The 16,424-nt window shown below is 33.1% G+C and overlaps 1 protein-coding gene and 2 non-coding genes across 4 annotated transcripts in view; all 3 read right to left on the reverse strand.

Annotated features, from left to right (window-relative positions):
- Positions 1-295: 295 nt before the first annotated feature.
- Trnal-cag lies at positions 296-379 on the reverse strand. The gene has a single exon. It is a non-coding gene; the product is annotated as a tRNA-Leu (tRNA).
- Positions 380-10,262: 9,883 nt separating this feature from the next.
- Positions 10,263-10,346, reverse strand: Trnal-cag. Its single transcript has one exon. It is a non-coding gene; the product is annotated as a tRNA-Leu (tRNA).
- Positions 10,347-13,626: 3,280 nt separating this feature from the next.
- Positions 13,627-16,424, reverse strand: part of LOC117334138 — a 31,919-nt gene continuing 29,121 nt past the window's right edge. For both annotated transcript variants that reach the window (XM_033893604.1, XM_033893606.1), the window contains one exon: positions 13,627-16,147. In XM_033893604.1, coding sequence (XP_033749495.1) covers positions 16,091-16,147 — 57 coding nt within the window. In that variant the 3' untranslated portion in view covers positions 13,627-16,090. The remainder of the gene's footprint in view (positions 16,148-16,424) is intronic.

Consider the following 16,424-nt stretch of genomic DNA (forward strand, 5'->3'; position numbering starts at 1 on the left):
ATCTATATTTCTATATAATCTAGATAATTTTGCAGAGCATGGAATATTTACGTAACAAAATTTTAATATGATATGTTGCTATCCAGAAAAATGATTCATTGTGATTTACTAGTTTCTTTTTAAAAATCAATAATGTCTATAGAGCAAAGGTGTCGATGTATATCCAATATATCTGACTTTATGTTGAGAAACCTTCTAGTCTTTTATTTGATGGAATCTGATAATATAATTTGATTTAATCAGAATCTAACCTATATCGTCACATGTAAATTTAAAAAAAAGAGGAAAACATTGATGTCAGAAGTGGGATTCGAACCCACGCCGGGAAGACCCGACTGCGACCTGAACGCAGCGCCTTAGACCGCTCGGCCATCCTGACTTACTCTACGCTTCATTGAATTCAATAAACCCAGTGTTATTTCACAACTTAAATATCCGTTTAAACAAGTCACTTTGTATATTTCACCATTATTGGTTGATTATTATTTTACTTTGTCCCAAATATTCTCAGTGTATATCATTTTGATACAGTCTTTATATTTCTGTAAACACGAGGTAAAAGTGTTATAATAACGAACGCATTGATATCAAAATCAAAAACAGAATTATCTCGTACTCAATGTAAAACACACTTGATGCTATGGAACTCATGCAGTTATGGGTGATTCTAACTCCCAGTGTATTTCTACTGCTGAACTACCAGTTAAATCATTCCTTCTGCAGGTCATATCTCGGCAAACGTGATCAATCAACAATGTAATAATGAAGATGAAATTTATGTCGATGGACAACACAAAAATGACACAAGGGAATAAGGGTTTTAGTATGAATTTAGTATTTACACCAAGTAATGAGTAAAAATTGAAAAAAAATAGGCTTTCGTGGAAGGAAATGAAAAAGGGATGTTAGCTAGTTAGATACATGCCTCATTAAATAATTTACTATATGTTATTACTGGTGACCTCATCCCTTTATTCGCTCGTTTGAAGTTCAAATGATGTCAAACTTATATCAAATTAAAGTTTGAAGTTTTTTCTATCGGATAAATGTTGTTATTGTATAGGTTTAATGGCATATTAGAGCACACGGGTACTCGAAAGACAGTAACCCTGACATTAACTGTACACTGGGGTACCCCCACCTGGGGAATTCCCGCCTTTTGACACCGCGAATCCTACGCCATTCTATTTTCAGTAGGAGTGTATATTTTTGATTTTCCAAACCGCAAGACCCAACACTTTATTCTCGTATATAGAAAGTACCCATTTCCTATGTTATTTACTCAGGAAAACAGCTACAAACCTAAGAAACACATTTTCCACAGGGACTTGGTTCAGGTGAAACACCAGCTGATTGGCTGATTTAGTTGTGCGAGTCCTCTAAGGAAGGACAACTATTTCCGAAAAATAAAAGCATTATATTTCCCTATATCTGTGTTACTCATTGTTTGTGACAGACGCCGTTTGAAGTAATTGGATGATTTGAAAGTGTCATGCACGTTCCTTCAGTTCTGATATATCTCAAGTTTTTACCTTCTGCTTTTTCTATTTCATCATTTACTCCTGTTCCCTTCCCAAAATCAATTATTAGATGCGTGCTGCCGATTTGTTTCTTGTCTTTTTTCGTTATTTGTTTTCATCAAAATGTGTTATTTCTTCATATGCAACGTTATGTATGATCGATTGATAGAAAATTGTTACAATCTTACGGCGTTTGAGAAGAAAACATTCAGAAAATATTTCCAAACTACTTCTACAGATCGCCATAGTTACTACAATGCTTTACTCTGACAATACATTCAGATATAGACTTACCGTTTATGTCAGAGGAACCGTGGTTATCACTACTGCTGCAGCCGGAGCTGATTAGTTTGGTAATCCCGTGAAGCGCATACGGTCACGTCACCAAGTGGTCTAGGGGTTCGATTCCCGCTTGGGAAATATATTTTTATTTGGTTTCAATCTAGATAATTTTGCAGAGAATGGGATATTTAACTAATAAAGTTAGTGATATTTCGGTGATTCCTGTGTCCGGGATTTACCGGCGGGGATGGCGGCCTCCGGAGGTTCTGTTTTGAAGAGACAATATACTAAAGAAAATACTGTTGTTTTGGATGTTTTAGACAATATAAATGTCAAAGCGGCTCGTGTAATTACGGAAATTGTCGAACTTTGTGGCGAGGGTTCAGTTTTTGCGTGTGTTCCAAAATCTGGAAATCTGTTTGAAGTCACCCTTGAGGGGAGAGCAGGGATTAACATTTTGTTGGATGGTGTACTCATTGACGGGAAAAGGTTTGAATGTCGCGATGTTACGCAACGGTTTATCCTTGTGAGTTTTCTTCACCTTCCGGCGTATGTTAGTGACACTGACATTGTGAGCAAGCTCGAGCAGCTTAATGTGGAATTGGTGTCGCCCATTAAACGTAGATATTATCAGGGCACTAGTGTTGCTGATGGCACTCGATATGTGCGAGTTAAATTACCACAAACATTGAAATCGCTGCCTTATACCATGAAATTTGGAAGTGAATATTACCGGGTTATTCATGATAACCAGTTGAAGGTGTGCTCGCTCTGTTACTCAGACCAACATTTGTTTCGAGACTGTCCGCAGTTTGTTTGTTATACATGTGGAGGTCAAGGTAATTTTAGACGGGCTTGTAAAACTCAGCCGTGTACCAGGTGTGGAGAAATTCGTTACCTGTGTGACTGTTCGTGCGCGCCCAGGCATGTAGAGTCATTGTGTGATCGGTGCGGCCGGTGTCATATAAAATATTGACCCCCCATAAAATACCGACCCGGGTCAGTATTTTATGCATAAAATAATGACCTACCCCATAAAATATTGATCCCCCCTACATTGTGATGAAACAATTTACATAAAAGCAAACTTGACAGCATTATTAAATCATCTAAGCTTTTATACATAATTCTTGCATGTCAGTCCTGCAAGAAATAAACAGGTTGTCAGTCACACCTGAGGATAGGGCCAGGGGGCTAATTATAATCAGCTGCAAAGGTGAGAACATGACCAGTTGCTATAGGTGACCAGCACTCAGGTGTGGCCTTCAGGCCTATACAATATTACCAGGTATATACATGCATGTATATGGCTAAAGAAAGTTTATAGTGTTAATGATTTAGTATCAATTAATCTATCTATATTTGTACATTTTAACATGATATACTATATATTTTTCTGATTTAAATAAACAAGGATATATGATATCAGAAATCTGTATAACTATATACAGTGTATATACAAATGAAAATTAAGTTATGCATACATCTCTGATTAATATATTAATTGATTCTTAAACTTTTACAAAAGAAAGTTCAATGCTATCTAAATGTTAACATCTGCATTTTCTGTACTTTAAAAGAAACAAATGATGTGCACAATTATGTATTTTAAATCAATATGGCAGAAGATTTTATGTAAGTTTTGGGGTAAATCATACATAATAACTTGAAATATATAAGTTAAATTATGATGCATAAAGTGAAGACGTTTTTAAAGACTACTTTAAAACAATGTTTTTTAATTATATATATGGGTCAAAGAAGTAATATAAACAGTTTATTACATTTTTACCAGTAAAATATCAAAAATTATTCATTCTATAAAAGTGATATTTTTCACTAGTGAAGAATATCATATTTTTTCACTAGTGAAAAATATTACTTTTACTGATTTGACCAATCAAATTTATGATTAGAAAATACCAAAATAATTGACCAATCAGAAAGCCCGACATATATGTCAGCGCCTGGACAGTGGAAACTACTTTTTTTGTTTACAAATTATCGCTGAAGTCCTAGTTAGCATACAAGGTAGGGTTTTCGTTGATAAAAAATGTAATAAACAGAATATCTAACAGTGTCTTAAGTAAAACCAAATATATTTCACTCGTGAGGCTAATATTTTGATATTTTTCACTCGTGCTGCGCACTCGTGAAAAATATCAAAATATTAGCCCCACTCGAGAAATATATTTGATATTACTGAAGACACTGTTAGATATCCTCTATATAATCCAGATAACACTTGATCCTAACATAAATGTATGGAGTTTTGTGTTTTGATAAAGGGGTGGCATTAATATTGCCTCGAAAATTTAACAATTTAAGCCTCATTGCACATGTCCACACTGTTTGAATTACTTCTTTGTCCCATATATATATAGTATATTTTCATTGCTTATATGAGGATAAACATGTATATATATATATATAGATAATATTACTTTCAAACTATAATTTAAATAAAAAAAATAATGCCTCAAATAAAATTCAATTATCATAAAGGTGTCATCCTGTTTTCCCAAAAACTGAAATCCTGAATCCTCACATTGCATCATCAGGTTTGATAAGTAGGATGAATAATATAGGGAGACCAACTGTTGCAATTCAGACTTTCTAAATAAACAGTGTTGGCAAATACTTTAGACATATCAATTTATATAATTTACCTTTTTTCAATAACAATTAAGTAATATCTCCTGCCATAAAATACTGACCTACCCCATAAAATTCTGACCTACACCCTATAATATACATTTCAATAACAATTAAGTAATATCTTCATGTCATAAAATACTGACCTACCCCGATAAAATTGTGACCTACCCCTATAATATACATTTCAATAACAATTAAGTAATATCTACATGTCATAAAATTCTGACCTACCCCAATAAAATTCTGACCTACCCCCTTTAATATACATTTCAATAACAATTAAGTAATATCTCCTGCCATAAAATACTGACCTAGCCCCATCAAATACTGACCTACCCTCTATAAAATACATAGCACTACCAATTAAGTAATATTTACAGGTCATAAAATACTCACCTACCCCCATGAAAAATACTGATCTTCCCCTAAAAATTACTGTTCTATAATCCCCATAAAATGCTGATCCCCCCCCCCCCCCCCCCCCCCCCCCCCAAAAAAAATACATATTTACATGAGTATAATACCCATGATTGATACCCTTTATATTTACACACCAATCAATTCCCACAAAGTAGATATATATACATCCACCCTATATTTGGCATACCAAGAATATATATCCATGATTGCTTTTTTTTGTAAAATACTCATATATTCTTTATTGATATATTTGTATCGTCCATAAATGCATGATGATTCTGTGATTTACATTATCATTGTAACCATATCACACAGTGATGTCACAAATAAAACCTTTCATTTTACACTAAGAACTTTAAATTGCATGGTCTGATATCGAAAGCAGATGAAAATAGTTTTTGAGTTTTTTCATTAGCATTTATGTGTTCATCACAATGACATTATAATACTATATTAACTTTTTAATCATATCCACACACACACACACATATATGTACATTGTACTGTACACCAATGTTGCTTAATTCAAACTCAGCAGATAAATCAATTTAATGATGTGATAGTATTAATTTCTTGAGAATCGCAATTAAATACAATTCCAATGAACAGTGAGAGTAACATTATATAACCGTGCATACATATATGTTATTACCACCAAAGTACATTAATATGTTTCTTTGTATCCGTTGAATTGGTCATAATGCATGAAATGTAAATCACACAATCATCAAATTAATTATACTGATTAAAATAAAAGGTACTCACCAATACTCTTTTTGGCCATTGCCTCTTTTTTGGGTCACTCTGTAAGAAGGTTACAACTTCTTCATAAAGATCAACGTCCATGTTGCAGCATTGCTCGATAAAGTGGATATGATGAAAACATTCATACTTGACCAAGCAGTTTCCTGACTTCTTATTGCAAAAACAACACGTAGTTCCGCTGTCTCCATCACTGACCATTAAGTGACAGTCTTCTTATTCACAAGCTAAGGTGTTACCCAATATTATGTATCAATAATTGTCAACCATTCTGGCATGGCAGTGGTAGGGTTTCCAAAATCTAGTACACAGCTTTTTGTTATTTTTTAATTACCTCATTAAAGTAGGGGATGTTATTTAATTGTGCATTCATTTACTGGGAAACATGATCATCATAGTTATTATAAATACAATGTCATTGATTTCCAAACAGGAATTACTAATGTGATCATGATTGATACAAGTTTTAACACATTCCTGGTAAATTTGCCTGCATAAATGACAATTGCATAATCATGTTTTTTAAGTTTCTTTGATGTATTTCACAATATAAATATCATTGGTAATAATATATATTAAAAAACAATGATTCAATTAAATTTTTACATTGTTATAAAAGCTGTTTCAATGAAATAATCAATGATTGATGGAATTCTAAAATTTTACCATGGGTAAAAAAGTATTTCACTTCCAAAATTGTTCAAAAATATGAAAATATGAAGGGAGAGTTTGCATTGCATAATTTAAGTTTTGAATTGAATCTACAGCATTACAAAAAACTTTCAATTTTTAGAAAAAAAACTCAATTTTTACTTTAATTAACTTTTAACATTCTTTTATTTGTTTTTTGTTAGAAGAAGAATTTAATACAAAAATAAGGTCTATAATTAATTCTGCTAAGAAGTGTCCTTTATATGTGGATGAGCCGAAAGTTTGGTGGGATAATCTCAAGTATAAGATAAAGAGATTCTCTCAGGTATATGGTAAGGACCGACGTAAGTTACGGATGTCCGAGTTTTATAGGATTCAGAATAAATTACAGGGTTTTTCTTGTGATATAGCTAATGGGAAACCTTTTGATTGTACTAAATATGATGAATTAAGACAGAGTTTAGAAAAGTTTGAAAAGGAAAAATGTAATGGTGCTGTTTTGAGGTCAAAAGCGAAATGGGCCGTAGATGGTGATAAAAACACCAGTTATTTTTTAAAACTTGAGAAGTATAGACAGAATTGTAATACTATTAAATGTTTACAGGACATAGATGGAATTGTATTGACTTCTTGTGATGAGATGTCCAATGAAATATTCAGTTTTTATAATAAATTGTATAATTGTATTGAAACAAATGATAGTGATATAGATAATCTTTTATCATTTATTGACAAAAAAGTTACTGATGAGGATAGAGTAAGGTGTGATTCGCCTGTGACTGTTGATGAAATACAAAAAGCATTATTAACTATGTCAAAAGGTAAAAGTCCCGGATTGGATGGTCTGACCGTTGAATTCTATTGTCACTTTTTTGATGATTTGAAAGATGTTTTCCCTTGTATTGTGCAAAGTATCTGGGATGATAGAGAATTGACCAGAACAATGAGGCAAGGAGTTATCAATCTTGTATATAAAAAAAAGAGGTGATCAAAGTCTATTGAAAAATTGGAGACCTATTAGCCTTCTTAATGTAGACTATAACATTTTAGCACGTGTTATGTCTGATAGATTAAAAACTGTTTTACCCTCTATTGTTTCAAACTTTCAATCGTGCTGTGTGGTTGGTCGTGATATTTCGGACACAATTTTTTGTGTCCGTGATATCATTGATCTAACTACACAGGAAGATTGTGAGGGATATATCCTTAAAATTGATCAAGAGAAGGCTTTTGATCGTGTTTGTCATAAGTATTTATTTAAAGTTTTAGAAAAATTTGGTTTTGGAGGAAACTTTGTTGATTGGATCAAGATTTTTTATACAAATATTTCTAGTTCTGTAAAATACAATGGTAATCTAACTAAGTTTATCTCTATCCATAACTCAGTAAGGCAGGGGTGTCCGATTTCAGGGATGCTATATGTTTTAGCTGCGGAACCTCTGGGACAAATGATTTTAAAATCTCCTGATGTTTCAGGTATCAATGTTCCTCGTACCAATTTTGAGTCAAAAGTGTATCAACATGCGGACGATACAACTTTAACACTGGAAGTATATAGTAAGGGTTCTGGTGCTAAAGTGAATAAAGATAAATCAGAATTATTATGTATTGGCAATGGAAATATTACACAAGCTGAACTTGACAATTTTCGGATAAAATTGTGTGAACAAGTTATTTGCATTCTTGGCGTGTATGTTGGTGTAGATTTACGAGTATGTAATGAAAAGAATTGGGACACTAAAGTTACTTCCATAAGAAATATTTTGAGAATGTGGTCACAAAGACAATTAACCATACAAGGTAGAGCTACCGTAATTAGTTCCTTATTGATGTCGAGATGTTGGTATTGTCTTACTTCACAGACTATGCCTCTGTCAGCTATTACTGATATTAAGAAGATTTGTATTGATTTTTTATGGTCAAATGGTGCTCATTTAGTGGCATATGACACTATCATTGGCAAAAGAAAGGTTGGTGGTTTAAATGTGCCTGATATTGAGTTAAAATTAAGATCATTTAGATTAAAGTTTTTATTTAGGTGGCTGGATATGTCCTGTACAGCAGCCTGGAAGTGTAAGTGTAGCTATTTCTTTAACAAAATTCTTGATTTAAATCTTGGATTTGAAGTAATTTATTGTAAGTTTCCAAACAAATGTTTGCGATCACTGCCAATTGTTTATCATGAAATGTTAAAGGCTTGGTATGCCTTTCAGACAGTGAATGAGGTGTACTATAATGAGGACGCCTTTTTTGTTTACGAACAACCTTTGTTTTTTAATTCTATGTTTTTGAATGTCGACAAGCCTATTTTCATTGAATATTTTGCCAAGGCTGGTATTGTCAAAGTCAAGCATTTGACGTTTGAGGTTATTTCCAAGTTTCTCAATTCAAATGCTGTAGCTGATATTATTAAAGAGAGTAACCCAGATATTTCTAGGGATACTATTTTATCTGATTATGAAACTATTTTGAGTTGCATTCCAGTGAAATATAAACATATTATTTTGAACTATGTGCATTCTAATATAAGAACAGACTGCGGACCTAAAATTACTTATACGGATGGTTGTGGAACAACTGTACAACTCCATCCTAAAACTACACGGGATATTTATGCTTGTTTTATTCGTTATTGTTTTCAAAAGCCGAAATCATCTGAATATTGGTCAGATATTTTTCATGATGTTTGTCTTCCATAAGTTTTTGCAATTATGTACTTGCCTTTTTTACCCTGTGATGTTATTGAAGTTCACTTTCGTATTGTACATAACACCATATTTACGATGGAGAAGTTAAAGAAAATTGGCACTGTTGTTAGTGATCAATGTCTAGTCTGTACGTCTGATTCGGAAACTTTGCAGCATTTATTTCTTGACTGCTCACAACTTTCGGATTTTTTGGCTTATGTTCAAACGTTAATTAAAAAACTGTTTTCGGCTGCTGATCAAAATTACGTTTCGGATATATCTCTTGGAAGTCTTATTTTTCTGGGTTACACAAGGAAAATTAAACGTACAAATCCGTTTTTCATTAACTTCTTTCTGGGTGTAGTGCGTTTCTGTATTTTGAAGAGACGTAATCTAGTAGTTGGTAAGATGATTAAATTGAACTTGAAGACGTTCTTCAAGTACACGTTTCGAAAATATTTTGACTATGTCCGATTCTATTACCAGATGAAGAAGAAGCATCGGCTGTTTAAAAAGTATATTGCTGTTGATAACAATTTATTAAAGGAAATTGATATTTCCCTAGTATCAGAGGATTTGACATCATATGTCTTAGATATCTGATTATAAGCACAGTATTTTTGAGGATTAAAGAATCCGTATGATATTTTTAGTATGTATGAATTATAGCAAAAGCCTGTGATATGATATTTTCATACAATTCTATAATATGCTTTAAATGAACTGTGAAGAAATTATTTTTAAAGATAAAAAGCACTCAAGGCTCACATTGATATTTCATTATGTGATATTCAGCAAAACTGTGATATTGTTTGATTTAAATTAATTGAATATGTGATTTATATGCACTGTGAGGAGCCTTCGGGGCCCCAACCCCGGGGGTCCTATTTGCTGGGAAAATTAAAAGTATATTTTAAAGATAAAAAAAAAAAGGATTCCGCGCTCTCACCGCGGCGGCCGGGGTTCGATTCCCCGCTTGGGAAATATATTTTTATTTGGTTTCAATCTAGATAATTTTGCAGAGAATGGGATATTTAACTAATAAAACTTTAATATCATGTTTTGTTATCCAGAAAAATGATTCATTGTGATTTACCAGTTTCTTTTTAAAAATCAATAATGTCTATAGTGCAAAGGTGTCGATGTATAACCATGATATCTGACTTTATGTTGAGAAACCTTCTAGTCTTTCATTTGATGAAATCTGATAATATAATTTGATTTAATCAGACTCAAATATAATATCGTCACATGTAAATGTCAAAAAAGTGTAAAACATTGATGTCAGAAGTGGGATTCGAACCCACGCCGGGAAGACCCGACTGCGACCTGAACGCAGCGCCTTACACCGCTCGGCCATCCTGACTTACTCAATGAATATTGAATACAATAAACCCAGTGTAATTTCACAACTAAAATACCAGTTTAAACAAGTCACTTTGTATATTTCAGCATTATTGTTGATTACAACCTTCTTTCGTCCCAAATATTCTCAGTGTATATCAGTTTGATGCAGTCTTTATATTTCTGTAAACATGTCGATGGAAAACACAAAAATGACACACAAGGGGAAAAGGGTTTTGGTATGAATTTAGTATTTACAACAAGTAATGAGTAATGAGTAAAAATTGAAAAAAAAATAGGCTTTCGTGGAAGGAAATGCAAAAGGGACGTTAGTTAGTTAGATACGTGCCCTTATTAAATATTCTAAGGAAGGACAACTATTTCCGAAAAAGTAACAGCATTAGGTTTCCCTATATATATGTCACTCATTGTTTGTGACAGACGCCGTTAGAAGCAATTGGATGATTTGAAAGTGTCATGCACGTTCCTTCAGTTCTGATATATCTGAAGTTTCTACCCTCTGCATATTTTATTACATCATTTTCCGTAAATCAATTGATAGATGCGTGATGCCGATTTCCTTCTTGTCTTTTTTCATTATTTGTTTTCATCAAAATGTGTTATTTCTTCATACGCAACGTTATGTATGATCGATTGATAGAACATTGTTACAATCTTACGGCGTTTGAGAAAAAAAAAACATTTTCCGCGGCTCGACAGTGAAATGTAACTAAACCAATATTTTTATTTAGTTTTGTATAATTAAATGGCTGGAAACTTTTGATTAATGATTTCAGAAGAATCGATAATGAAAAGTAACAAAATTACGTTCCCAAGCGGAGAATCGAACCGCCGCAGTGGGGGGGGCAGAATCCTTACCACCAGACAACTTCGGGTATACTCTTTCTGTTGACGTGAGCATAAGTGCTTTACGGCTTCATAATAGACAGCTCAGGCAGCTGCAGTAGTGATAACAAACTCTGACATAACTGTAGGTAAACCATGCATCTCTTACCTATGTCTATATATTACCAATGATACATTTTGTAGTGCGACCTAAAAGAACATCGGGAAATATTTTCTGAATGTTTTATTCTCAAAAGCCATGAACTTTGCATTGATTTTTTTATCATTCTCACTCATATAACAATTCATATGACGTTGACATCACATCTAAATAAATAATAGATTCCGAAATAATAAACCATTCCTCACGTATCTATTTGATTCGCTTTGGAAACAAATATATTCGGTCTCATGGGAGTTTATTGAAAAAGTATTACAATTTTTTGGTTTTGGGGAAAATATACGAAATTGGATAAATATATTTTACAAAAATGTCAGCGCCGCAATCATTCAGGGTGGAAACTTGTCTTCATTCTTCAATGTTAAAAGGGGATGCCGACAGGGTGACCCGGTAGCCCCTTATATCTTTATTCTATGTGCAGAAATATTAGCTATCAAATTACGACATAATAAAAATATAACAGGCATTGAAGTCAATAGAAGTCCGATCCTACTCTCACAATACAACTCTGCGTATTGTGAGAGTAGGATCGGACTTCTATTGACTTCAATGCCTGTTATATTTTTATTATGTCGTAATTTGATAGCTAATATTTCTGCACATATATAACAGGCATTGAAGTCAATAGAAGTCCGATCCTACTCTCACAATACGCAGATGATACATCCTTGTTATTAAACGGCTCCGAGATATCTCTTAAAGAATCAGTTAATGAACTTAATAGATACGCTAAAATTTCTGGTCTTAAAAGTAAAGTTTCAAAAACACAGGTAATTTGGATAGGTAGTAAAAAGTTCAGCGATGATACCTTCCTACCAGATCTTAATTTGCAATGGGGCAAACACAAATTCACGCTATTGAGGATTGAATTTTTATAGATTCATTAAAATTATCTTAGGTGAGATAGCTTTTTCAGTCTACAGCCAAATGGCAAGCTATTTTGAAAAGTTACATTAACATTGATTTGCTAGCCAATTGTGGCAATGATTATGTGCAGAAATGTGCAAAAAGTTGTAATATATTCTGGGCTGATGTGTTTAAAGCCTGGTACAATATAAATGTATCAATCGAAAAAAAAATAGCATTATGAAAGATTCTATCCTAAAACACCATTATGGTTTAATAAAAATATAACTGTTGGCCAGAAATTAGTGTTTTTTAAGAATTTTTTTATAACAAAAACATAATTATGATAAATGACTTGATATTAGATCATAATACTGGATGTTTTCACACTCTCCAGGAAGTTACTCGCACATATCAAGTAAAAACTAATTTTCTTCAGTATCATAGCCTATTGTCAGCAGTGAGAAAGTTCTTGTCTTCAAATGAAATTCCTGTATTAAAAATCCCATGTCCTTGTTTGCCTATGGACATAGAATTATTCACGAAACACAGAAAAGGCTCAAAGGATTTCTATAATATTTTTATAAAAAAAAAAAAAACACTGTTCCTACAGGTAAAAAGAAGTGGAATGAAGTTTTCAACTTGAATGATACAATATGGACTAGGATATTCAAGATTCCCTTTAGTGTTACAAAAATACCAAACTTCCGTGGTTTCAGTACAGAGTCAATCATCACATCTTAACCACAAACTCTTTTCTTTTTAAAACACAGCTAGTAATTTCCCCTCTCTGTACTTTATGCAATTCTGAAATTGAAACTATCATACATATCTTGTGGGAATGTTGTGAAGTTCAGAATTTATTAGAAAGTCTTAGAATTTTATGAGATGGTCTTTTTATCCCATTTAATTAATTTCAATAAGCAATCTTTTATTTTTGGATTACTATCTCAAAATTTTAATAACTGTAAAGTTGACAATGAAATTCTGCTTGTTATCAAACAATATATTTATAAAATGCGATGTTTTCACAAGTCTTTAAACATCAACGGTCTGATTAGTGCTCTTAGATAATTTTATGAGTCACACAAATTTATTGCAAATAGTAAAGGAGAAGCCTGTAGGGAAAAGTTTGGAAAAGAGTGGAAAAACTGGGGAAAATCTCGGACTTATAAATCACTAATCTCCTTCTTCTCCAATACTGTGTTGCTGATACCCATTAAATAAGCAGTTAATAATTACTTCCCATCTCCTATCATACAATGTATAATTAAATTTTATGTATTGAATGGTCCCATCCTTCTTTTTCTATCTTCTGTGTCGATGATGATGATGATGATGATGATGATGATGATGATCTTGAGGATATTATGATCATGATGATAATTGCAAACCATACATATACATATAAAGAACAAAAACAAAAAAATACCATTTTAAGGCAGAAGTTTTTATTGGTTCACATACTGTTTTCATGACAAAATATTGGACGTACGATTTTGTATATAAACGACTCTCTCCTAATATAACAGAATGATATATAAAACGTACACCTCTCTCATACGACACGAAAACGTCAACATCTCATTACTATTATCTTGTCATTTCATTATAAACACACATATATATAATTTGGTAACAATACATATTGATATATAACGAGAACAATGTATCTGTGAAATATATTTTACCCATTTACAACGAACAGAATGCAGACTTAAAGTATATATATTGTATACAGTGAAGCAGGTATAATACTATGATACTATACTTGAGTAACAACCTTTACTCAAACATACCCTTATTGGAGCACCTGCTATCCCATCCATCAGTCTGGGAACAACCCTTACCCAAACAGTCCCTGATTTGAGCACCTACTTATCCATCCCTCATCTTAGGAACATCTGCACCCTCATCTCTCCCCTCAGAATCGCCCTTACTCGAACAGCCCCTTATTGGAGTATATGACATCCTATCCCTCAGTTTGGGAAAAACTCTAACTCAAACAGCCCCGTATTTGAGCACCTGCTCTCTCATTCCTCAGTCTAAAAACAGCCCTTACTCAAACAGCTTCTTATTGAATCATGTGTTGCTATATCAATCAGTCTGGGAAGAACCCATACTCAAACAGCCCCTTACTGGACTACCTGCTATCCTATCCCTAACTCTGGGAACAACCTTTACTCAAACAGCCCCTTTTTGGATTACCAGATATCCTGTCCATTAGTATGGGAATATCTTGCACTCGAGGAGACCCTTATTTGAGCACTGCATGCCAATTCGCCGTCATCATCCTCAGTCGGGTTTATTTGCGACACATGCTCCCTCTTGTTACTTCACAACATATATAAGGTACACAACAAAGACTCGAGTTCATCAATAAGACATTGCCTCTATAAAAATATACGTATTCTCCAGCTCTATGAATGTATACCAGGTGACCGGAGATGAATGCAGCTTTTGATTTATATAGATTCAGATGTTCTATCATTCAGTCATTTACTATCAACGCACTCACTCGCAAGAAGTGTTCATTATGTATAGCACCATCTGACACACCATTTGTTATACAGAAAACCACACAGTTTTACCTTTATATAGGTAAGTTTCAAGAGTATCTACACAGGTAAATGGCAACTGTTAATGTACCTCAGCACTTAAAAGTCACCATTTATCTTTTCATGTTACCTTAGATTACTATAAGCTTTAAGCAGGGTAAGATTTATCTTCATAAAGATAGATTATACTATGACCTTTAAAGATCTGAAGATTCCTTAATACTAAGAGCACGTCAGTAAAATGCCTTTTTAACACTGGCCACCTGTAACATATCTTCAATAGAAGTAGTGTGGGTATTTTTTAGCATATTTCAATTATGTTTCCCCTCCCAAATGTATTGATATAGACAGAAAACCTACCTTGAAAGAATAGTTAACGATATGTTGAGGAAATGCAGGTATTGCCATGTCGAAAAGTGTTGTTCTCGTTTGATGAATACATTTTTGTGAATAGAAATATTTAAAACAATATGCTGAACACATTTTTGGTTAAATAGGACACCTGAACCTTATATTGTTGATGCTGTAAAATCACAATAAAAACTGATACTGCGAGATTCACAAACACTACAACAGATGTCAATGATAAGTATGAGATTCACAATACACAGTAAATATTGGGTTTGGACAAATACACCAATACCAACGCACACACAGAGAGTGAGAGCAGTTTGATTACAGTAAATGAGGAACTGAGTATTATAATAATTTACTCATAGTATTTGTATTCATGCGGGATTGCTGTATACTATTTTATTATCAACATACATATTCATATTTCCAAAATAATATCAGAAATTGCGTAAGAAAATATTCTCTAAGGCTTTGATTTGATCTTCACAAAACACTTGTCAAAATACAAAACCTAGAAGTGAATAAGAGAAGATATATTGAAAGTGTCATAAGTGTAACTGAAATAGCACAGCACCGTATTGTAAAACTAAACAACACGATCTAAACAGTAGCTTATCTACAGTTGATTGATTAATGGCGCAAGCTTGTTCAACACAAACATGTTTTCACCTTTGTACTGTACATGAATCACAACGCATACTAACAATGTCTTTCAACAATGATTTATGTATATACAATGACTAAATGTCAACTACGAGTACTCTACATCCGGGATACCATGGTCATCTGTCCTCACCATGTTTATCACTCACATGTTTACCGTGTATTCCTTACAGTAGAAACGAATGAGATTCAATAATACACGAATATTACACACTGGAATTACTTCCGTGGAAATTTAGAACTTAAAACTCTTCTATGTCAGCTATGAACGGTACATGACGTCATATCCGCCATGCTATGTTCAGTATATATGCATACCTATGCAATCCCATATTCTCCGAGTCCGTTTTGTGGTTCTACTCTGGCTAATTTTACCTGCAATAATAAAATTATATATATAAATCATATATATTCAAAGAAACCAGAAGGGATCTCTCCATCAATCAAGTATCGTAGATGGCTTCATGGAATTCAAAGCGATATATTCATATATTTAACTCGTCAATATGTATATGTCTCCATTATTGTGCTTAGTAATGCCCAGTGCTAAAAATGCCTCTTATTAACTAGTGATACAAATGTTAATAAAAATAAAAACTAGATATAACGGATCTAGCACAGTTCCTCAGTTAAAATATCACATAAATGGTAG

Source organism: Pecten maximus, chromosome 9 (assembly GCF_902652985.1).
Source record: "Pecten maximus chromosome 9, xPecMax1.1, whole genome shotgun sequence".
Classification (NCBI taxonomy): Eukaryota; Metazoa; Mollusca; class Bivalvia; order Pectinida; family Pectinidae; genus Pecten; species Pecten maximus.